This window comes from Phodopus roborovskii, unplaced genomic scaffold (assembly GCF_943737965.1).
Source record: "Phodopus roborovskii unplaced genomic scaffold, PHOROB, whole genome shotgun sequence".
Lineage (NCBI taxonomy): Eukaryota > Metazoa > Chordata > Mammalia > Rodentia > Cricetidae > Phodopus > Phodopus roborovskii.
The window spans coordinates 19,570-44,290 of record NW_026126758.1 but is presented as its reverse complement, the minus strand read 5'-3'; the positions used below and the strand labels follow the sequence as shown (position 1 = coordinate 44,290).

At 38.3% G+C, this 24,721-nt stretch overlaps 2 protein-coding genes across 3 annotated transcripts in view; one reads left to right on the top strand and one right to left on the bottom strand.

Moving 5' to 3' along the window:
• Txndc16 (thioredoxin domain containing 16) overlaps positions 1-10,623 on the bottom strand; it is an 81,829-nt gene extending 71,206 nt beyond the window's left edge. The window contains exons 1-2 of one of the 2 annotated variants that reach the window (XM_051174938.1): positions 4,131-4,365; positions 3,009-3,091 (exon numbers count right to left, since the gene is read on the bottom strand). In XM_051174938.1, the coding sequence (XP_051030895.1) occupies positions 3,009-3,091; positions 4,131-4,293 (246 nt within the window). In that variant the 5' untranslated portion in view covers positions 4,294-4,365. Of the gene's footprint in view, positions 1-3,008; positions 3,092-4,130; positions 4,366-10,503 lie in introns of those variants that run through there. The other variant, XM_051174939.1, reaches the window with a different exon arrangement.
• LOC127214569 (G protein-coupled receptor 137C) lies at positions 10,004-11,232 on the top strand. Its single transcript, XM_051174942.1, has 2 exons — positions 10,004-10,752; positions 10,910-11,232. The coding sequence occupies exons 1-2, from the start codon at positions 10,324-10,326 to the stop codon at positions 10,949-10,951; spliced, it is 471 nt and encodes a 156-aa protein (XP_051030899.1). The 5' UTR covers positions 10,004-10,323; the 3' UTR covers positions 10,952-11,232.
• The last annotated feature ends 13,489 nt before the right edge of the window (positions 11,233-24,721 follow it).

The following is a 24,721-nucleotide window of genomic DNA, read 5'->3' as shown; positions in this document are numbered from 1 at the left end:
TAACAGGGACCATGAATGCAGAAAGGGAAACTATGAAAAGTGAGTGTACACCTATCACTACACAGAAGCAAGCCATGAGGAGAGCACACGTTTCCAGCTAGGAAGATAAATGGCCACCAAGGTAACTAACTTAAAGGCTGGAGAGGCAGTTATTTTGTTTTGAATTTGGTTATGTTTTGTTTGTTTTGATGGAATGAGGTTTTTGTTCTTGTTAATTTATTTATAGTTTAATTTATGCAGAATTTGAGGAAACAATGAAAGCTGTTTGTTTAAAAAAAAGTATAAAAGGGGAACTGGTAGGAAAGACATAAGGAACAGAAAATGAGAATTAAGTCAGCTACCACCAAAAGAACTTTAGTGGAAATAAGTTTTTAGCTTTAAAGCTTTGGACTTTATGACAAGAGATTCATGTACTCATTCACTATAGTCTGAATGTCTACCATTATGTTAGTCACTGGGAATATAGTTAAGTCCCAAATAAAAAACTTTATTTTGAACTTTATAAATATAAACATCAAATAATTAATATATAAAGTTAAGTAGCATACAAAAGGGCAGGAAACACCAGACCATTTGAGATAGACAATCAAGGATGGCCTCTCTGAGGAAGTGACATTGGCATTAAGAACAGAAGAGAGACATACATATATAAATGTGTGAATGATGTGGAAATACCTGCAAAGGTCTGGTGGCAATGGCACCTTTGGCAGGCTCAGGAGACAGAAAAATGCTTCAGGAACAAAAAGAAGGCAGGGGACAGAAAACAATCACTGACAAGGCAGGCTCTGTGACACTCAGGCTTTTAATCTACTGTGACTGTAACTGGAGGCCTCTCTGTCATCATACACATCCAATCACACACAGAGAGGAGTCTGCAGTGGGATAAGAGTGAGAGGAAACAGCCAGTGACTAGGACAGCACTGTGGTCCCTCAGTGACATGATGACCAGGAGAGTAAGAGTGCAGTAGGAGAGCAGGAGTCTAAAAAGTCTGGGCAACAGAACCTAGCAGTACAGGGACTGGTTAAGAGAGAAAGAAAAGTCAAAGACGACTAAAGGGCTTTTGTTTGTTTTAAAAACCAATTTGATACAATCACAAAACATTTTTAAATAGCATAAAGTTCAACTTAGTTACTCTGTCCAGGTTGAGAATATTTCTCTTAAGCAGAATATTTAGTTCACTTACTTATATTTCAGCTCCACCCAGCCTGGGGGAGCTTTGGTAACTAATGGTGGTGGAGGGAGAAGCAGTCATTTTCTTCAGTGGTATAACCACTAGTAAGATAGATGCTCCACTAAATAAATCTTACTCATCATCATTCAAGCAAGCTAACTTTCTCTCTCTCTCTCTCTTTATCTCTCTCTCTCTCTCACACTCACAACAAAGATATCTATGATTTGGTGTTTCCTTAATCTGTCTCTGTCAATCTTAATTTTTTAAGACATTCTCGATGCTACTGCTCTCCAGCACCACTTTGACTTTCTCTCAGCACTTCATTTCTTTAACATGGGACTGGATTTGGGTAGCCCTTATAATAATGATTGCATTCTTCTCATTACTAAGTTGATCTGTGAATATGATGTATCTCCATATTTACAATATGTTCTTTCCAAAGAACAGGACTAGGTCTTGGTCATCTAAAGAACACTCAATATAGTACACTCATTTCACTGTATAAATATTTACTGTTTCTTATGCAGCAAGGACTGAGCTAAATGTTCAGGATGGACCTGTGATTCACCATCTTCTCTAGGAAATCTCAGAGTTCTCAACCACAAAAATCAAAGTTTTGAGTTATACCAGTAAGTGCAGCCTAAGCACAGATCCTAACATTCTCTTCCACTCATACAAGTCTAGGTTCTTCTCTACCTATGACTAGATAAATAGCACAAACATGCCTTTGAGTATCCTGTAGTTACTATTTCATTTCTAAAGTTTATTTTTTTGTGTGTCCATGAGTATCTGTGTATATGTATGTGTACCACATGTGTGTCTGGTGATGGTGGAGGCCAGAAGAGGGCATCAGATCCCCTAGAACTGTGGTTACAGATGGCTGTGAGGTACCATGTCAGTGTTGGGAACTAAACTAGGTCCAATGCAAGAGCAGCTGGTGCTCCTAACCACTGAGCATCTCTAGCTTCTGAATTTTTGTTTAAATTTTTACCCAGAGTTTATGGGAGATGAGTACTGGTAACTAGAACAGAGCCAGAAGGAAATAAAACATCTACACATAAAGAACTGACTCACCTAAAGGATGGAGTCTGTAGTATGACTAGGTTTTTGTAAGGTATGTACTGTCCTAAGTTCCTGAGGAAAGTCTACTGCAGACACTAGGAGGGACAACAGTCATCTCTGGGAGAACCGAGAATGAGTAAATGGATGAGGAAGCAAGCAGGCACTAATCTGAAAAGAACACAATCACTAGGAGGCTGCTCATGCCAAATTAATGCAAGTCTGAGATGTTCCCCAACCCGATACATGTGGAAATCGTCCATAAAACTCCATGGCAAATTTGAACATCTCATCTTTTGAAAAAAAAAAATATGTTTTCAAATTGACTTGCTTTAATTTATCCTAAAAAAAAATGTCCAAACCATAGCATAAACAATTATAAAAAACAGAAAGTCAAAAAAATTAATCACCTTCATTTTTTCCTTCCATTTATACCAATAGAAATTTAATAAGCAGCCAAATTGTGGCTGTTGTGAAATACTTCTAGAACAAAAGAGAACAAAAGCCTACCATGGCTTGAAAATACCCTGAGAGAATGGGTTATGAAATGCAGTTAAGTTCTCACAGCTGGGGGATTTACCCAGCTTCTTTTCTCTTCATACACTGTGACATAAGCACCTGAAGCTATCTTTCTGTGCTTAGGTAAGAAACAAGAAAAAACATTTTCCTCAGTTTGGAAAAAGGTATGAAGACAATGTCTTTTTCTATATGCAGTCTTAGGTCATATTATTGTAAATGTCTGTCACTGATACTTTACTAACATAAAGATCTGTCTACCTTTGAGACTGAAATCCCATAGTCCTGGAGAGGTCTAATGGCTTCTTTTAGTTCTTCAAGAAACACAGAGTTACTTAGAGAACCTAAAATAAGAAATGTTGAATGAACATTTGTGAATCTGCTCTTTTAAAAGATGGTCTTTTAAAATTACAGGTAAAATCTGAACACATGCAAAACTTATATGACTAGCCTTCAAAATGACAAGTAAACACATCCAGCCACATGTTTTCTTATTATTTCTTTATTCTTGTTTCTACTATCACAATATAATTGTGTAAATTACCTTAAAAACTTTTTATTTAAAGCATATGATTAAAAAAAAATAAGTTCAAGCCGGGCAGTAGTGGCATATACCTTTAATCCCAGCACTCAGGAGACAGAGGCAGGCAAATCTCTGTAAATGTGATGCCAGCCTAGTCTACAGAGCAAGTTCCAGGATAGCCCAGGCTATACTGAAAAGCCCTGTCTCAAAAATTAAAAAAAGAAAAAGTTTAAATCTAACATGATATTATTCCTCCAAGTTTAACACCATATACACAGTTCTTAAACACATATACAAAACTTTCAAAATGACTTTAAAATCCCAAATCACAATTAGATTTAAAGGATGACTTGAGATGTGAAGTCATTTTGATAATTTAAATATCTGTACTGTTACTGGCATAAAGACTTACACAAAACTACCACAATTATGTTCAATGGTGTTAATTAACTTGGTATAATTAATGACACAGCCAAAGCAGAATACAGAATGTTAAAACTGCTAAAACTACATACCCACCTTTTATAAAACTATAAAAATAGCTATATATAAAGAAAAAAATAAGCAAGCATTCCTCCAGAAATGATTACATGAAATCCAGATGGCTGAACGAGTGTTTTCTATGAAATTAAGCACATACAAAACTTAATCCTCATACAAAACTTAGAAGGCAATCACTACTACATCAGACCTGATGAGCAAAGAAACAGGGGAAAGCTAAGGTTATTGGATTCTTCCAACCAGGCAGATCACAGAAACAACTTTATACTATTGCAACTTACCCAAGTTCCCACTGAATGTAATGATGACAGAGAAATGAGTATGACAAGAACCATGTAAGAATTTTAAAAGATACTTACCAACTTGATAAAAATAAGCTAAAGAGGCTTTTCCTGGTTGCAATGTGCTGAAATACTGCTGAGGACTCAGTTCTGGGAGAGAGTCTTCAGCTGACTTGTAAAAACTGCACATCAAGACCAATACAACCCCAGCTCTAAATACCATGAAGCCAGAAAACATCATGAGCTGTAGCTGGATATGTGTGCAGGAGGTGTGTCTGCTGTCTTCACTGCTGTGTTCTACTGCCTGAAGAGATACCTGGCACAGAGTAGAAGATCAACAAAGTTCTGTTAGGTGGATTTGTTAAATGAAGGGCGTTAAAGACACCATATGAATAATTAAATCACTACATTACTTGATTTTACTAGTATTTTATTTCCTTCTAGTAAGAAACTTTGGGGGAGGGGATTGATATATACAGACACTGAACTAATAATACTTTGATTTCATTTGCTATCTTCACAGTGCTGGGGACTGTGTAGTTTAAGGAAGTACTGTGTCACTAAGAGCGAGATACATTCCCAGGCCTTGGAGTGGGTATGTTGTTGATTTTTGTGTTTGGTTTTTTGAGACAAGGTTCTAGTTTGTAGCCCAGGCTCACCTCAGACACACAGCAGTCCTGTCACTGCCTGTTGGATTATAGTCATTCAATACCATACTCAGCTTAATTTTTGATAATTATAAAAGAAATCAAATCTAAATTAATGGAAAATATTATCCAGTCCTTTTTTTTTTATTTTCCTGTTTCAGACAATGGACTCAAAGCCCTGTATAAGCTATGCAAGCACTCTACCAAAGATTTTTAGCCCCAGCCATCTACTTTGAAGTCAAACTATCACTGAGCTGCCCAAGCTGCCCTTGAACTTATGATCTTCCTGCCCAAGCCTCCCGAGTAGCTGGCAGCACAGGCCTATATACCACCAAGCCTAGCTCTACTCATTTTTAAAATTAGATATTTTGTTTGACCCACTTATAGCTAGTGTACAACAAATACTCCAGCAACTGCTGAACACCATTTGGCTAGGAATGAGACATCCAAAGTCTATTATAGATTTACTACTTTTAAATCTCCTACAAGAGATCTACTACCATTATGTAAAAAAACATTCTTTCTGAACATATGTCTATTTTAATGCTTAGGACATACTATTTTACATTGCTTATACAAAGAAATCTTTCTCGGCCAATAGTCCAGTCCTACTTTCTGAACCCAGTTTGGTCTAGATACCCTCCTGTCACCTCTTGGTAAGTTTCTACATTTATTACTTCCCTCCTTGTCCTGCTATCAATCTTGTTTGCTATTCTGCAGTCTTGTTTTGTTTTTTCTTGAACAACTCCAGGAGTTGTTGATATATACTGTCAAAGTTTAAAAGATAGCTTAGGCAAGCACTTTACCACAGAGCTACATTCCCAGCCTCTAAGGAAATTAAGATTATATAAAACTACCATATTTACAAAGAGAAAAGGTACACTCACAGGTGTGAGAATTTTCATCTTTTAATCTGAAATAGAACCTCTATATTTCAAATACAAGAAAGGTCATTGCTTTAAAATAGGTAATGAAAACAGAAAAAAATATTTCTGTAGACTCCTAAGAGTAAGGGCAGAATTTTTCAATGAAGAATAAGATGACAACTTTATGAAGAAATCATAAAGCACTGGCTACATGCTCCATTCATCCAAGATTATCAACAAGAGATTTCTCCCTAGAGAGCAGGTGTTCTTGAAAAAAAAGGATGAGACTAATGACTCAAGAATTACTTAATACTTCTGAAATTCATTAGACCATGTTAGTATCACTGAACAGATTTGCCTTCAGCTTTTAATTCTGTGTTTAAAAAAAAAAACTCAAAGTAAAATGAAAAGTGACAGTTGCATATAAAAATGCAACCTTAATGATACCTTTCAGTTAGGTATCATTAACATTAAAATTGACTATACATTCCAGCTATTGTCAGCAACCTATTTCAGGGCTGCTTTATATTAATGGGGGCATATTAAAATAGGTCACCCACCATTTTCTTCATATTCTAGAGGAAACTCCATGTATTTCTGTGGCTAAGGGAATAACTATAGAGCATTCATTTCTATATGAAATAACAATAACCTAATTAAACTGCAAAGTGTTGGATTAAATTAACAAATGAAAACTCAATCATCAATTATTTCCTTGTCTTGAGGCTACAATTCAATTACTTTAGCCTAAATTGGACAGTAGAGTTGGTAGCTGTTTCTCAGAGTCAGTAGCTATTTCTCTCCCTTCAACATGCTTTGCAGCTCCAAAGACTGTACACCCAAAGCAAACTTGAGATGCCTTCTATCTAACTGGAGAGATGAGAAAGTTCTGTGCAACTGATCAGGTAAGGACCAGAGGAAGGAATGTATCAGTCATCTCTCAATCATTCCACCTTTCATAATGTTTGACTGACTATTTAAAAATTACATAAAGCATAGAGGATGTGGGATCCACTAGTTGAATGGTTAGGAGATACAAAGGGAATATAAAGGGGAACAGAAGGTTTAATATATCACCAAAAGCCAGTTACTGAAAAGTTGTCTATGTCAAAACACATAGCATCAAATTGACAGCAATTCTCTCTAAAGAAAAAAAATGAGGCAAGGATGGATATCAAGGCAACTTTTGAAACCCACAAAGCCATTTCTTTCTTTCTTTCTTTCTTTCTTTCTTTTTTTTTTTTTGCTTTTTCAGACATGCTCATGCTCTTACTATGTAGCCTTGTTTGGCTTCATGGCGATCCTCCTGCCTCAGCCTCCAGAGCGCTGGGATTACAGGAATGAGCTATAATCACACCCAGCTTGCATCACTGCCTTAAATAAATCACCTCCTTTTTATTTTAAAAGTTATTATTTATACTTTCCTCTGTCTTCAGCTCTTGCAATCTTAATCTTTTTGCATGTAAATAAACTTCCATAACTTCTACTATTAATCTAATCTACCCTATCCAGATACAAACCCATCTGTGAAAACTAAAAAGCATTTGCTTAGAGTCTTGCCTTCTTTACCCAAGGATCTTTAAAATAAAGGACAGAGAATGTGTATGGGAAAGACTATCAGTAATCACAGAGTAAAAATAAAAATATGGAGGATATTTAGTGACAGCTCCCCACCACCACCACCACACCCCAGTAACTAGAATAGGCATTAAAGCAGTGCTTAGAGCTTCTAAAACCTATACACCTACACAAATTGAGGAGAACCTTGGGAGAAATGTGACCTGGCTCCTTGGGTGTGGTAGATCCTTGGTTCCTGCCTCTTCACAGGTATTATGCAGGCTTCGCTGAGCTTCCTCATTCCAGCTATGCTAAAGTTGTTTATGACACCATGTGATTTCACTGTGGGGAGGGGAGGTAAGCAAAAGAGGAATATCAGATGACAATGTCAACAGCCAGTATGTGGCAGGCAGACTTTATTTATTTCCTCTAATCAAAGTCACCAGAAATGCTCAAGATGGTAGCTATCTTGAGCTACCCTAGCTAATGTGTCATGAGCTTAAGGAAGAAATCATGCAAAATTTTAAGCCATCAAGATTTGAGGGGTTGCTTCTGCAGCGTAAAGCAGCCTGTGTCCATTGGCACTCAAGCAATAACTGGCTAGGAGATCAAGCAGAGCTCAAAACTGGCCTGGGCTTCAGAAGAACAGGCTTATCAGTCACTGACATCAATGAATCAGTCACATCAAGTTGACAAAGCTGTGGCAACAGTAGTAATCTGGAGATCATGCCTACCCAATAAATCTACAATGGGTGTGTACCAAGATTCTTGCAGCTAATGAGCTTGTTTCAAAGCACCAAGAGAAGGGGCTTGGAAACAGAAGACTGAATAGTAGCTGCTGTTGGCTGTACTTGTCAAAGTACACACACACACACACACACACACACCACACACACAGAGAGAGAGAGAGAGAGAGAGAGAGAGAGAGAGAGAGAGAGAGAGAGAGAGATTGATTGAGATTGAAATTGATTCTGGGGAGTACCAGCAAAGACAGGCATTACGCAAACACAAATCACAACTTAGACCCACACTATCCCATTACACAAACATAAATTGTAACTTAGACCCACACTATTGCATTACACAAACACAGATTGTAACTTAGACCAACACTATTCCATGCTCAAAGGAGCATGCTCACCAAATCACTCAGCCTCAAAAAGAGGCCATATACTCCAAAGCCAGTTTGAGATGTGACAAAGATAACCATAAAACTATGTTTTTATCTCTCTCACAGGACAAAGCCAAAGACCACAGAGAACTATGCGCTAGAGCACACAGAATGAGAACTGCTTGTTGCTGATCTGAAATGAGTAACAGCTACGCACTCGGGTTCTCTGAGGAAACTGCATAAAGTATAAAGACCCTGCAGCATGCTTGAAAGATGGAACATCATAAAACAAGTGCCCAAATCTTCTCAAAGTACCTCCTGCCCATTTCAATCACCACTTACTACCCAACTGTGCATATGGCTTAACATCTTTAACAGTTTGGAATGTAGGTAGCCTCCAACAACCCTAAAGCCAATGAGATTTAAAAAAAAAAAATCTAAATTCGTCAGATTCCCCTGACTCATTATAGTTCACCTGGTGACCCTGCCCTTATACCATTGAAAAAACATACTACAGCTTTCTTTTCATTTTATCACAATTGTGCGTGTATGTGCATGGGTGGTGACAATACCTGCTGCCTGGTAAACTACTGGCCCAGAATGTGGAGTACAATACAGATCTTAAACTCCTGTTCAACAGGCACTTGATGAGTGAAGGATGAGTAAAATTAGAAATGGAGGTTATTTAGGATACTCCAATACTGTCTGCGAGAACACTGACTTTGTGGTGAGATGTTCACTATGAGAATATAGGATTCCCTCTTAATCTTCCTCATTTTTACTGATTTGCTACCAAATACCAAAAGAAGGTAACAAATTATATATAGTGGTCCAATATACATTCTCACTTATTTAAAACACAATATAACGTTTATTTTTGTTCCTCTTGGTCTCAAATGAAGATAGCACCACCTGCTCCTACACACTCTATTTCTTCCATTCTAGACAATCACCAAACTGCTCCCCCCCCTCCCGCCCGCCCCAAATTTTATGCCAAGGACATCTTTCCAAATTACAGGTTTCAAAGAATCACCTTCCCTTGCAGAAGGCCCTATATCCAGTACCACCACTTCCCAAGAGATTACTTACAGTTTCAGCTCACGCTTTACTTCATTCACTTCCCTCGCCTACTCGCCCAGAAAAAAGGAAATAATAATGATGATGATAAATAAATCAAAACAAGAATCCTTCGGCGTGTTCTGAATCAGAAGCCGAAGCCTTGCAAACACCCTTGCTAGATAAACGCTGCCGGATGCGAACGTGCATGCAATCAATCCTGCAGGCAGAATCTCGAGGCCCGCTGCCACCCACCTGCTGGAGACCTGTGCGCAGAACCTTTCTGCAATAAACAGAACGGCCTCGGAAGACAGCACTTCCCGCCACCCGAGAGGAGGCGGAGCCAGAAGGCGGGGCAGCGGCTGGTTCCCAAGGCAGCCCGCAAACGAATACTCTTGCCGCCCACGGCCGCCACTGCCTCCGCAAAATCGGTCTCCTGGGCAAAAAACAACCATCGAGGCTCCGCCTTCTCCTCGTGCTCCTTACGTAAGAGATCCTGCAACCAACGAAAGGCCGACGGGGCGGAGCGAGAGCCTAGGTGACAGAATCTGGAGTCCTCCCGCCGGAGCGAGCTGGCCTTGCAATTGCTGGGCCAATCAGCAGTGTGGGTGGGGAGAGGGGCGGGGAAAAAGAGGAGGACAACAGCAGCCCAATCAGACCGAGGCATCCTGGAGTGACGGGTTCTGAGGCCGGTGGTCTTCCGAGCGCGGCGCCCGGGGGGCGTGTCCACCCGGGCCAATCGCCGGCAGCCCACAGTGCGGAGCGAGCGCCTCAAATGCTCGGGTTTCTCAGCTGATTGTCTCCAGCCGAGAGTTGTTTTCTGCTGCTGCGGAGCCGAGCCGCGGCTTCAGGAGCCGAGCGCCCCGGGGGGGAAGGGGAGGCGGGCCCGAGGGCAGCCGCGGCCAGCGCTCGGGGCTGCCGAGTCTTGTCACGGCGCTGCCCCGGGGCCGCTGGCTGGAGCGGGCGGGCGGGAGGTCCGGGGGCGCTTGGGCTGCTTCCTTCCCGCGCTCCCTCGCCGCTGCTCGCGTCCCCTCATGAGGGTGTCAGTGGCGGGGCCGGCGCCAGCCGCGGTCCCCACGGCTGCCCGCGAACCCCCGACGCCCGGCGGGGGCACCGTCGCGGCGGCCTCGGGTGCCGCGGTGCCCGGTTCGGTGCAGCTGGCGCTGAGCGTGCTGCACGCGCTGCTTTACGCGGCGCTCTTCGCCTTTGCCTACCTGCAGCTGTGGCGGCTGCTCCTGTACCGCGAGCGGCGGCTCAGTTACCAGAGCCTCTGCCTCTTCCTCTGTCTCGCGTGGGCTGCGCTCAGGACCACGCTCTTCTCGGCCGCCTTCTCCCTCAGCGGCTCGCTGCCAGTGCTGCGGCCGCCCTCTCGCCTGCACTTCTTCCCGCACTGGCTGCTCTACTGCTTCCCCTCCTGCCTCCAGTTCTCCACGCTCTGTCTTCTCAACCTCTACCTGGCAGAGGTAAGGCGGGAGGACCGGCGTGCGGGGGAGCGGGGCCGCCGGGATACACTCCCGCCGAGACCGACATGGGGGGAGGGGGGCTAGGGGAGGGATGTGGCCGGAGAGCAGCCTGGGGAAACTGAGGCACTCCGGTCTTTTCCCTCTCCCTCAACTTAAGCCGCTGATGGACTCGGTGCCTGAGAGGGTTGGAGAAGTGTGAGACAGTATGCGTGCCCCGACAACTTAAGACTGTGGGACACCCTTTGTTCAGTGTTCCAGACCTCCACGGTAAGGCGTTGGTGGCGACCACAGAGCGGCATCGTAAGAACTAACAGCTCAGATGGCTCTGCCGGGGCTGGACCGGGTTGAGGGAGGTTGGTTGCTGAGGTAGCGGCAGCTCTGCCGAAGCTGGACCTCTGCCAGCCATTACGTCACCAGGCAGAGCTGTTCCTCCGCTATTGTTGCTGCGTTTCTTTTATTAGACGCTTATATCCCCACCAGCACCACCACCACCACCACACACACACACACACACACATACGTGTCCCTAATTGTGGCTCGATACACCTCACACAAATTCTGGTCGATTGCTCACCCGGCGGGGTGAACGATCAATAACCAATGCTTTGGGACAGTCGAAGGATCTCCTCCATAAAGCCCGAAATGTTTGCCCCCAGTTGTTGCTTGCTTTGGCCATTCGGCTGGTCTCATACAGCAAAGCCCTAGGTGGGGAGCTAATTAGAAGAAACAAGCTTAACCTATGCCTGGTGCAGAAACAAACCACGGAACTGGGTTTATTTTTTTTTTTTTTTTTCCTTTTTCTCAACAACTTGCTTAATAGCTGGAGTCTAATCACACCCCCTTTCTCTTTTACCGGGAATTGCTGTTTGGATTGCATTGTTCTGCAGCGCTTGAGTATTTGACCCACTTCAGACAGGTTTGGGGTGTAAGGTTGTCAATCATGTATATCAGTGATATTTAAGCCTTAGTATTTTCAGGCTTACCCCCCAAAAGTCTTCCTTTCCCTCGAAATAAAAGCTCAGGAGGGGAAGGAAAAGGTGACATCATACACTTAATACTGACTAATATAGAACAGTATTGGTCTATGCAGCTAATCCTCTCAAAGGCTTTTGGAGGTGATAACAGTTCCAAGGAAAAGTTTTTTTTTAAAGGCACTTTTGAATCAGATTAAATATTTATATTTTCAACATAAACCAACTCTTTCTCTCCCTTAATAGGAAAACAGTGAATCATTTTAAAATCAAAATTAAAATTTAAGCTATTCACCATACTAAAAACAATTGTTAAGTAACAAAACCAAACTTTATTTTTATTCTCCACACAATACTACAAACCCAAATTTACGAGCCAAAAGTGAGAAATATACATAATCATAAATCATTTATTTGAAGATGGCTTTTATCATCCAGCTCTCAAAAAGCTTATAGATAAACTGATACTGAGTTCTTCTTGACACCACTTCTGATAGAACATTAATAATTTCCGTCATTGAACTCTTACTATAGCTTCATATTAAGTCACTCTACCTGAAAATGATTAGAGGAGCATCAGATACCTTGAATGTCTGCCTCCCCCTCCACAAATGTCTTGACTTATATATGTGACTTTGGGCCTTTCCAAGTAGCTAGCTACCTTTTCATTTGAGGTGTAATACATAACCATAAAGTACACAATCTTAAGCATGCAGCTAGGTAAGATTTTACATATGCATACATACCAGTTGCCAACAGCTTGAGTAAGATACTTTGGATGCCTTAAGACAATATTTCTCAACCTGTGGGTTGAAACCCCTTTGGGGTCCAAGCTACCCTTTCACAGGGGTCTCCTAAGACCACTGAAAAATACAGATACTTACAGTATGATTCATAACAGCAAAATTATAGTCATTAAGTAGTAGTAACAATTTTATCATTGGGGTCACCACAACATGAGGAACTGTATTAAAAAGTCACAGAAGTAAGGGAAGTTAAGAACCACTCATTAAGGGTTCACTTGGATCTTCTACCAGCCAGTACCTCTTGCTCAAAGGCAAATAAAGTGGCCAAAACATTACAATAGGAAAAAATATCAACTATATTTAAGCACAAAAGGCCAAAAAGTGGACTTCTAGAACAAAGAAATACAAAGTATCTGAATAGAATTTTTACATCTTTTTATCCCTGATGTTGTAAGAAAATATTAAAGTCTGAAGGTCTTACTAAATGAATCACTTGTAGCCAGATGTGGTAGTGCATGCCTTTAATCCCAGCACTGGAGAGGCAGAGGCAGGTGGCTCTTTGAGAGTATGAGGCCAGCCTGGTCTACAGAGCAAGATCCAGAACAGCCAGGCTGTTCCCCAAAGAAACCCTGTCTCTAAAAACAGCAACAGCAAAAAAGTATCACTTGTTTGTGTGATGCACTTTCTGAAGGAAAAATATATAACTTTCAAAATACTGTACTAAAGCTTTTTGTGCTACTTGTATGTCTTTTATACTAAAACTAACAATTTTAGAACACAATATTACTTGAAATTTATAATAAATTTCATCTTTTTTTAAAAAACCTGCTTTAAAATATAGATTTTAATCAGAATTTATTTTCCAATTCATTACAAAAACAAAAACAAAAAAACCTCATGGGTATCTATACTTAAAAGAGTATTTGAAATCAGGTATAGTGCTATAATCCTAGCACTCAGGAGGCTGAAACAGGAAAAATGCTATGACTTTGAGGGGAACCTAAATTACATTGTTCTAAGACAGTATGCCTATATAGCAAAAGCACTTAAAAGGTGAGTATGTTATCACACATTTGTAATCCTTGCACTTAGATGGCAGAGGCAGGAGAAGGAGGACATTGCAGGACCCTGCCTCAAAAAAAAAAAAAAAAAAAAAAAAAAGTGAATTTGTTTTTCTTGTGGTTTGTTGGGGTTTTGGGGGGGTCCCCCCCTTGCAGTTTGTTGTTGTTTGTTTGTTTATTTGAGGTAGGCTTTCTATGTTCTCCAGGCTGGCCTTGAACTTTCAATCATCCTGCTTCAGCCTTCCAAATGCTGGGAATTTTAGATGTGTAACACCATGCCCAGCTCTAAATAGGAATTTTTAAGTAACAGTTCCAAGTAATTGGAAGTTTAATTTCCATTGATCATTCTGAATTAATAAAGTTTCTCTCTGTGAGGAGTTATTTCACTGTTTTGTTAATGTTTTGTTTTTAGGTGGCTTGCTAATTTAATTAGCTCAGGCTGGTCTGGAATTTGCTGTGTAGTTCAAGATGGTATCATCTTGATGCCTCAGCTTCCAACCCAGCTTTTGAATTCTTCATACTATAGCAAAGTCATAGGGAAAGTTCGTTGACAAAAACAATTATTTGATTTTTATCCTAAAGTATTGTCTTTATTGTCTGTCATATCAAATATTAATTCTATTTTACTTTTAATTTAAAAAATTTGTTGTGTCCCTTTCCAATGAATTAAAAAACATTCCACCTTTTCATTATAAAGAACCATGGATCAGGCCTGAAGATACAGCTCATCAAGTAAAAGCACTGGCTGCTGTTGCAGAATTCCATTCAGTTCCCAGGACCTGCCTAAGGTGGTACACTGTGTAACTTCAGTTCCGGGAGTTCCAACACACATGCATACCCCACACACATAGATACATAGTTTAAAAATAGAATCATAGATCAGTGTAGATGTAGAAAACTATCTTCACTACTTTAATCACATTTTTCCAAAATACATGGTTTTTACAAGTTAAGAACTACATAAACCATTCTTTCATCTGGTTTACACCTGAATGGAATTACGCTACAAGTAGTCCTTTCTGAAAGGATTAGACTTTTCATCTTCTTATAGATAGCCTCCCAGAAATAGATTTTTTGGAAGGAAAAAAACTACAATAACCTAAAAGCAGATATTGAATTTTTTCTGGCAAGATCAGCAGATGGCATTCCCAGATGAAATGTTGTATTCTTGTTTTTCACTGGGGAAGATTGTAAGTCTTTTAAATATACTATCTTACAATCCTATCCTCTATTAGGAAGTATAAAAAGACAACATAATAGTTAGTATGCTTTGGAACACTGTGGTGCATGCCAAACAAATGAGTTCATCTTTAAGGCCCATATTGACTATTTCTCCTCCAGATTTTGTAATATAAATGCTAGTTGCTTAATAAGTATAAAATACAATGAATTATAATGCCAAAAGAGGTAAAGTGTTACATTTAAGGTTTTAACTTCTACATTCATGAATGCTGTTTATTGCCTCTTCAAGGTAAATGTACTATTCTAAATAGCAATGGGACTTTAAATAAAATGTAACTCAATTCCATGTATCCTGGTCTGTTTTATTATTTCCCACAAATGTATTTTTACCACATAAAATGAAAACTCCTACAGATAAGTTATTTTATCATATTTTTGCCTCACAGCAACTAGAGCAAATATGACTATATTCGGAATGATGATATAAACCTTATTTTGATTAATATTTGAGGTAAATTAAGTGTGTGTGGGTTGTCAGTTATTTTTTTTTATTTTGTGTTTAAAGGTTATACATGTTATGAATGCATACATTATCTTGGTTTAAATAGAGAAAAGGTGAATTTTAATTAGTACTGGTAAAATATTACTAACAAAACTACTTTTAAGATTTAGTAACTTGAAAGTCTACAAAATGAATGTCTCACAGTGGAGATAGTTTAGTTCAGTGTTTGACTTCTGTCTGAACCCACTAACTTTATCCTACATTTCTATGAATGTGAGTCTATATATATTCTGGATACATAATATATCACAGAAGGCAGGATCCAAGTGATTTATATTTAATGGGTATAATATTTTCTAAGCATTTTACAGCATCAATACTGTGAGAACCTAATGATCACCAAAACAAATTATGTGGGTAGAGGTGCCCATGGAGGCCAGAAGAGAGCATTTTCTTCCCTGAAACTTGAATTCCAGGCCATTGTTAGCTACCTGATGTGGGTGCTGGGACCCAAACCTGGGTCCTCAAAAAAATAACAAGTGCTGAACTGCTGAGCCACCTCTCCATTGCTATAATATAAAGTCTTTTTTTAAAAAAGAAAAAAATATACTGGAAGTCTTAGCGATTACAGTATAGCAAGAATAAAAAATAAGTTTAGTATTTTGAGAAAAAAAGTAGAATAGTTGCGGTCAAACGTCCTAATGATGGGCACAGTCACAACTGTGCTCCATGGACTGGACAAAACACCAGTATGGTTATTATCTGCTGGGATGGTGCCAATGGGACACTGGAGGAGAAACACAGCTTTAGGTTAAAAGTTGGATGGAATCAAGGGAGAAGGAAATAAATGTAGGTAACACTAGAAACTTTTCTGGGAACAGACCGTTCCTTTATAAAAAGTGTATGTGCGCACCTGCGTGTGTGCATGCACATACAGACACATACACACACTACATAAGTAAGCATCCTTGCAAGTGCCATGCTTCTTGATAGGTATGAAGCTCATCCCATCCAAATTTGAGGTAATTGATACAAACTTCCCAGTCCTTTTGTTGAAAATGTATTGACTGGTTTTTCTTTTTTCATTTATGACATAGGTTAAGCAATTTGGAGTAAATATGAAAGAATTTAGATGAGACAGCAGTGTATTTAAAATAATAAATCCCAAGTTTTAAACAAACCTCAAATAGTTTTGGAAGAACTAATAAGCAAACTTAATAAACTTATAGAATAAGACTTTTTATACTACAAAAAAATGGAAACTGGAATTGAGAAACAAGCCACTTATAAAACAGTACTAAATATTAAAGTATTCAGGAATATTATGAAACATAATTTAAGATATGCAAGACCTCTATAATGAACACTATGAAACATTAAGAGAAATTAAAAGAAGGATATATAATTCAGTGATAAAGTATTCAGCGAACATACACAAGGCCCTGGGTTAGATACCTAGCACTGAAAAAGCAAAAGCCTATATAAATGAGAGGTATATCCAGGAAGTTGCAATGTTGTTAAGATGTCACTTCTCCAGTTTGACCTATACATGTAATGCCATCCCTATTAAAATCTCTGTGGAAGTTCTGATAGTTGTGAAATACTTTTGGATATTGTATGTGGAAAATAGATGACTCAGGTCCTTAAAGTTTTGAAAAAGAATAATAAAGTTGGAAAATCATACTACTTGATTTTTAAGATGTTCTGTAAGCTACAGTCATCAAGCTCACATAATGCTGATGTAAAGTACATCAGTAGAGCAAAATTGAGAGTTCCAAATTAGACACACGCACTTAATTCACCAGAACATTTTACAAAGATGTCAAAATTTACTAAGAGAAAACTTTGTTAAGTATACACAGGGAGAAAAACATTGATTCTTACCAGACTTTAAAATCTGTTTGATATAAATCACAGACCTAAATGTAAAAGCTAAGATTTGTAGAAGAAAATCTGTTTTCTTAAGAGGCTAAAATTTCTTGGTTAGAAAACTAAAAGCATGACCCAAACTGACAAATGAAGTTTTAACAAAATTAAAGCCTTTTTGTTTTTGCAAAACAAAGAGTGACGGTGAGAAAATATTTACAAAACTTATAGCTGGTGAAAGTACATATATTAGGAATATATAACAAATTATTAAAATTCTAGAATAAGAAAAGCCAATAAAATGAGTAAAAGAGTTCAACAAACACTTTGCAAAAAGATATATGCAAAGCCAAGAAGCACTTGAGAAGATGATCAGGATGATTAGTTAGGAGGAGAATTAAAATTAAAATCATGATTACCAGTAAACATTGATTAGGAAATCTAAAATGTAAACAACTGACCTTAGAAGTATACATGGGGGCTGGAGAGATGATTAGCAGTTAGGAGCACTGGCTATACTTCAGAAGAATCTGGGTTCAATTCCCAACACCCACATGGAGCTCACACCTCTCAGTAACTCCAGCTCTAGGGGATCTTGACACCCTCACACAGATATGTTAGCTGGCAAAGCACCAGTGCATATACAAATAAGTCATTTTTAAAAATTAGATATGTATGTATATATACATGTATATATGTATCTATATTCTGACAGTTTAAGCGTAAGGCTTTACAACCAGTTTGGAAAACAGCTTTTAGAAAGTGTAGCGTAAGTCTGTCATATAATATAATTAAGAGAAACCATATGCCTATAGAAAGCTTTACATATAAAAGCTAACACATAGTTTTATTTGTAAGAGCTCAAAACTGAAATTAAATACCCATCAAAAGTAAATGTTTATGGCACACATGCACACAAACACAACATATACATCAGTGTAAAGTGAGTCTAAAAGTCCTCAGACTGAAAGAAGTCAGACTTTTATTCCCAAATGACCTTACTTACTCTGTTTATAACAAATGCTTTTAAATGCAAAGTAATCAGTAGTAACAAGTCACTCACTAGACACCTTGGGTCTGGAAAAGGGAACATACATAACACAACAAAGAGGGCATTTGAGGAAGTATGAGAACACTGTAGATGGTTTCTTAGTTTGTATATATCTTTCAAACCTCAGAATTTGCTGGTGGTGGTGATACACATCTTTAATTCCAGCACTCAGGAGACAGAGGCAGGCTCTGAGTTCAAGGCCAGTCTGTTATAGTGAGCTCCAAGACAGCCAAGGCTACACACACACACACACACACACACACAAAAAGAAAGAAAAACATGTCTCAAGAAAAAAACAAAGAATTCTATACACTGATGATGTATGGTATGTTACATTAATAATGCCTCTGTTGGATTGCTCTCACCCTCAACAAACAGGATTGTTTACTCCAATACTTAAAGCTAGAGTGGTAAATGGAAACTTTAACTCCATATTTATTAAAGTTACTTAGCTAAATTATTGAGTTACTCTGTGGCTTCCACCTTATAAACTTTAGAGCAATGGTCATACCTGCTTATAGGATTATTGTGAGCATTAGATTAAATATTAATATTTTGAATGGTATATGGCATATGTTGGTCATTAGCTACTACTAAATGTTTTATTTTTTGTTTTGGCTGCATGTATGTCTGTGAAGGTGTTAGATAGATCTTGGAGTTACAGACAGTTGTGAGCTGCCATGTGGGTGCTGGGAATTGAACCCAAGTCCTCTGGAAGAGCAAACAATGCTCTTAACCACCAAGCCATCTCTCTAGCCCAGCTATTACTAAATTTTGAAGAACCTGCATTCTCTCATCCCAAAGACATTGCAGTAGAATTCTGTCAAAAAATATATTTGTAAGGGCTGAGAGTGTGACTGTGTGCAGCATTTACTGTAGTATGGGGAGGAGGAGGGACTAGATTCAGTGTCCAACGTGGCCAAAAAAAAAAAAAATTTATACAGAAAATTAAGTGTGAATCTTACAGAATCATACAGAAATCAGAAATAAGTGTGAATCTTTATATTAGATAAAAAAGGAGAAAAGCCTGAAATTTAACAAAGTTAAGATTTACTTTTTAAAAGAACATGATAAGTTCAAAGGATGGAAACAGGAGGAAGTGAATATAGAAAATAATAAAACAGAAAACAATAAAGAAGCTTAACAAGCACAAAAGTCTCTCCATACTTTTATCCTTATGTGTTTGTTTTGACTTATGGGTTTATATTTGATTGTTTTTAAAACAAGACCTTTCCACATAAGTACAGGTTGTCTAAAGACTTGAGCCTGTCTACACTCTTTCACAAGTGATAGCATCTACATTCATGGCATAATGTCACAGGAAAAAAAAAGTTTATTCTGATTCATTCAAACCACCTCTGAGCCCCAACATTCTAAAGTTTACACTTATCTAACATATTTTTCATCATACATAAAGTGCCCAGATTGAACAGTCTTTCCTTCTATGTCCCTGCCCTATATCAATGTCCTCCAAAACCTATTTCTCCACTTTTATTCTGCATTTCAGTCACTTTCATGGCTCTTCAATTTTTAATATGATTCAAAAACTACAAGTAATACTTGATGCTGCCTTCTCATGCACACTAATATTCACTCCTAATGTCTTCAGTCCATTCCCCCATCACAATACCAGATTCAAGCTACTACCACCCACTGTGTAATCTATCATAGTTAGCCACTGACTATTTGGTTTGTATCCTCTAACACACCTACACCCACATGCAGGTTCAGTCTCTGCACTGTTGCTAGTGTTATTCTTTTATTGGCTGTAGTTACTCTTTAGGACAAAAACAAATTTATACACACTACAAAGCATTTCATCTTACAGAATATTCCTTGTTCCTCATCATTCCAACCATACCACATGTCTTTCCTTTCAATCTCTTGTACTTGCTAATTCCCTTCTCTAATAGAGCTTTCCCATGGTTTTTGATGACTATAATGTTCTTCCTTTTTTTAAGTTACTCCTCTCATTTCCTGGGAAACACTTCAGAGAAGTCTACACACAACTATTCAAATAGACAGGTATAATTTTACAGCAGCAAAATGGCAGTCCCCTTTCCCCATCACACTTCTTTCTCTTACCACTTACTTGGTTTAAAATAAGTGTCCTAAACTCAAATGTTAACAAAGGCCTTGGTCCTATCCTCTGAGAGATCTTAGAGAACAGTGGTGACTGAGAATCAAAGACTTTGGGTCTTAAGAAGACATCCACATTAACTGTAAGACAATATTATAAACTAATGTGACTTTTTAAGAGAAAGGAGAAATTTGTATTTCTTTTTACAAATTCATTGTATTATATGTACTCAAATGCTTACGCATGTGAGCAGGCTGCAAAACTTGTAGAAGTCAGAAAACAACTTTCAGTAGTCAGTTGTCTTTCTACCTTGTCAGCTCCAGGGATAGAATTCAGGTCATCAGAACCATCCTCCAAGCCCAGAAATGTATATTTCTTAAAATAGGAAATCTGGTAACCCCAGTACTTGGGAAATGGGTCCACACAGAAGATCAGGAGTTCAAGGCAGGCTTCCATCCAATAATGAGTTCCAGGATAGTTTGAGCTACATGTCTCAAAAATTAAACAAATAGGAAATATACATGTAAACTATGATGTGGTTTGAATATATGAGGAAATTGTCACAAATACTACATAAGGTGAGCAAAACATTTGTGTGTGTCATTCCCAACACATGTAACTAAATTTTACTCCTTTTTTCTCTTCTGTTTTTGTGCATTGTCTTTCTTAAAGTAATAAAACAACCAAATAAAGTATTTATAATTTTCATATAACAAACTGTGTTAGTTTTGTTTACAGTCACTTTGGTAAAGTAACTCTAAAAAAGCTGGGTAGTAGTGGCACACAACCTTTAATCCCAAAACTCACTGTAATCCCAGCACTTGGGAGATAGAGGCAGATGGATCTCTGTGAGTTCCATGCCAGCATTGTCTACAGAGTGAGTTCCAGAACAGCCAAGGCTACACAGAAAAATCCTGTCTTGGGGTAGCAGGGAATCTGACAAAAGCAATTTAGGTTGAGGAATAATATTTTAGTTCCCAGTTCCAGGCTATAGTCCATCACAGCAGGGAAGTCACAACAGTGAGAGCTTGAGGGAATGGATATATCTAAAATTGGGAACAAAGAGTAATGAATATATGCATGCTTCTAATGCTGAACTCATTCTATTCATTCAGCCCAAGGCCTAACTGATCAAGGGTGCTACCCACTTTCAGGGTGTGTCTTCCCATCTCCATCAACCCAAATAAAATCTCCCATAGAGCAACCTAATCTATTGAGACTCTTCCCAGGTGACTCTAGAGTCAAGCTGACAATCAAAATTAACGATAACACAAAACCTTAATTACTTCTAATACTCATCAGTGTTAGTTCAAACAAAGCTTGAACAATCTATTCATTTCATCCCAAGTCTGACCAGAACATAGAACCATAGAACACAGGAAATATACCATAAATATCTGCTTTCTACTACAATGTAGTATACATTCATTATGTTACAGACTGGTTTACATTTTAAAGAAATGTTGAAGTCCTTGATCTGTTTTCTTGACTAAGATGTAGTTGGATATTTTAAATCTGTATGTCCTTTTGTTGGTTTTTCGTTTGGTTTGGTTTGGTTTTTTGTTTATTTTGAGACAGAGTCTCTCTATGGCCCTGGCTCCCCTGGGACTCAAGTAAACAAGTAAACCAGATTAGCCTCAAACTCAACAGAGATCCATCTGCCTATCCCTGCTTCCAAGTGCTGAGATTAAAGGGATGCACCACCACACCCAGCGATGTTCTTAAAATTCAACTGAATTATAGCTGCCACATTGTCAGCATATTAACCACTCTGTACAATTTGTTTTTCCAGACTTCAGTCCCTCAGAGGTAAAAATACTTAATACTGTCTTTAAGTTTTGTGCTATTTTCTCTGCTACTATGTAGATCTTCCTGATTGCTGATTCAATCATTTGGACTGCTTTGAGATGATGTAATGTGTTTAACAGGATATGAATTTTTCTCCTTTGCAGCCTCATATTAAGTTCTTTGGTTGGTCAGGTGCTCCCTCGTTTTCATTTTGTGAAACCTGATATTTTTGACAAATCTGTTCTGAAGGGACATTTAATGGTAGAGGTGTTAGAACAACTTAAGTCTGAGTAGATAAATATACTTAGCAACAGCAGGAAGGAAAGTGGGAGAATTCTTGTGATAGCCTACTGGGATCATTACTCATGCTATCTTTTGATGAGTAAACAGACTAGTATCACTCATGATTAAGGAACTCACTCTAAACAAGTGGATTTTTCGTGCTTGTAAACTAGAAGTTATCAGAATCCAACTAGAACATTAAATGTGGAGGGGTGGTGTAGTTAAGAATTTGAACACTGTCAGCAGGGCACTCACCTTTAATCCCAGCACTCAGGAAGCAGAGGCAGGCAGATCTAGGTGAGTTCAAGGCCCACCTGGTCTACAGAGTGAGTTCCAGACAGGCTTCAAAGCTACAGGGAAACCATGTCTTGAAAACAAACAAAAAGAATTTGAACACTGCCATGTTTGGTGGCACATGCCTTCAATCCCAGCACTCAGGAGGCAGAAGGAGGAGGATCACTGTGAGAGACCATTCTAGTCTACGTAGTGAGACCCTGTCTCAAAACCTAACAAACAAGAAAACTTGAACAGTAAGTCCTAATCCTTATACTCTTGCTAACTGACTTTGAGAAGTTTATTTCTGTATCTCAGTATTTCCTCCATTTAAAAAATGGAATGACTTGGGTCTATCTCAGAGCTGTGAAGATGATTCAAAATACTATTTTAAAATACTGAAAGTAGTAAATACCAGAACACAGTGAGATACAAATATTAATAATCTATTGCTGTTTTAGTTAGGGGGGAAGTGGACTTGAAGAGAACATCCCTAAGATTAAATTTTCCTTCTGTCTAGTTTCTTACAATGAACTTTGAACAGCATCACTTTTTCTAATCAATGATAATGTATCATTGTTTCCTTACTGTATGATGAAGAAAGGTTTGTAGATATTACCTGAATTTTAAATGATGAACTGAGGTAAGTTTTACAGTGTAACCTGCTAGAAAGGAGAAGAGTTCAAAGTCAGGTCTTTTGACTACACTAATGATTTTTCTATCATAGCATGGTATTAGCAGGGTTTAAGCTACTGTTAGTGACTTTAAGAAACCAAAAGGAGAGCCAGAGAGATGGCTCAGCAGGTAAAGGCACCTGCTGCCAAGCCTGGTGACCCGAGTTCAATCCTTAGGAACTACATAATAAAAGGAGAATTGATTTGCAGAAGTTGTCCTCTGATGTCCACATATGATGAATTGTGTATCTGTGTATTTCTCTGTGTGTGTATCTGTCTGCCTGCATGTCTGTCTGTCTCTCTGTACATACACACAAATACAAAATGTAACAACAACAAAAAAAAAAGTCAAGAAGAAAGGTAAGTGAACAGCATTCCCTGTATTTCTTCCTTCCCCGGGGTTCCCTCTTTCTGAGAGATTCAGATTCTATTGAAAGCTGTCTTCTAAAAAAGCAAAAAACTTCACTCTTTCCTCAGAAATAAGTTCTGCATATTTCTTAAATATAAGACATTGACATATTCAGCAAACTTTCTATGGTAAATTTCATGAACAGTTTGTAGTAATCAATTGTATTGGCTTTTTATTTTAAAAAAAAAAAAAAAAAGCTCACAAATTTTCTTCTCATACTTTATTTTCGAAAATTTTAGTTGTTACTCTTTAAGGACATAGAGTGTGTAAAACAGTATCTACAAATCATTATACTTTATTAAACAAATTTCTGGCTATTTACTTGGACATATTAATTGTATAGATTTTTAACAGCTGGTAACCAGTTATTTTCAATGTTAACATTAACATTAAGCAGTATTTGTCACTCATGTTATGTAGGGAATTTTTGTTTTTTCTCCTCTTTGTCTCTGTTCTGTTTTTCTGGAATTCTTGGTTTTAAATATTTTAATCCTATATTGAACTTTTTCTTATCTCTTCTCTATTTTTCCAAATGTCTCCCCCCCACACACTTTTGGGGGAAGATTTTCTCCACTTCCAACTTCCCTGGACTTTCTCATTCTTCCAGGGTAACTTAATTTCCATGAGTTCATTTTGTGTCTTGTATTTTGTGAATGCATTATCTTAATCTGAATATAATGACCATTTTTGTTTGCTTGACTTCTACTTTGTTTTTTCTATTTGTTTTGATCTCCACCTTTTATTAGAGACTCTTAGACTCTCTGGTTACATTTGGCTTTTTGTTCATAATTAGAAAAACAGCATGTACATAAAGCTATGTTTAAGGGAGATCTGGGTGAGCCACTTGTTAGGGGGTCTCTGATATAGAGGCATAGAGCCTCTTGGGTTGGTCAGATTCCTCATGAGAGATATAGTATAATAATTCAGAGAGTCAGAAATTCATTTCAGCATTTTAAGAACATACTGAAGCAAGAAAGGTAGAGTAGGGGAGAATACTTAAGCTTCTTGATGTGCACCCTCACTCTCCCAGTTTTTAGTGTGGTGCCAAACTGTCTTTTGCTGACATCTTCATAGAGCAAATGTG

What these genes read in the sequence shown, in the direction of transcription:
- LOC127214569 (XM_051174942.1), top strand. Translation starts at nt 10,324, where the DNA reads ATGAGGGTGTCAGTGGCGGGGCCGGCGCCAGCCGCGGTCCCCACGGCT. An exon ending in TCAACCTCTACCTGGCAGAG is followed by an intron (nt 10,753 to 10,909) that starts GTAAGGCGGGAG and finishes CCTCAACTTAAG; the next exon opens with CCGCTGATGGACTCGGTGCC.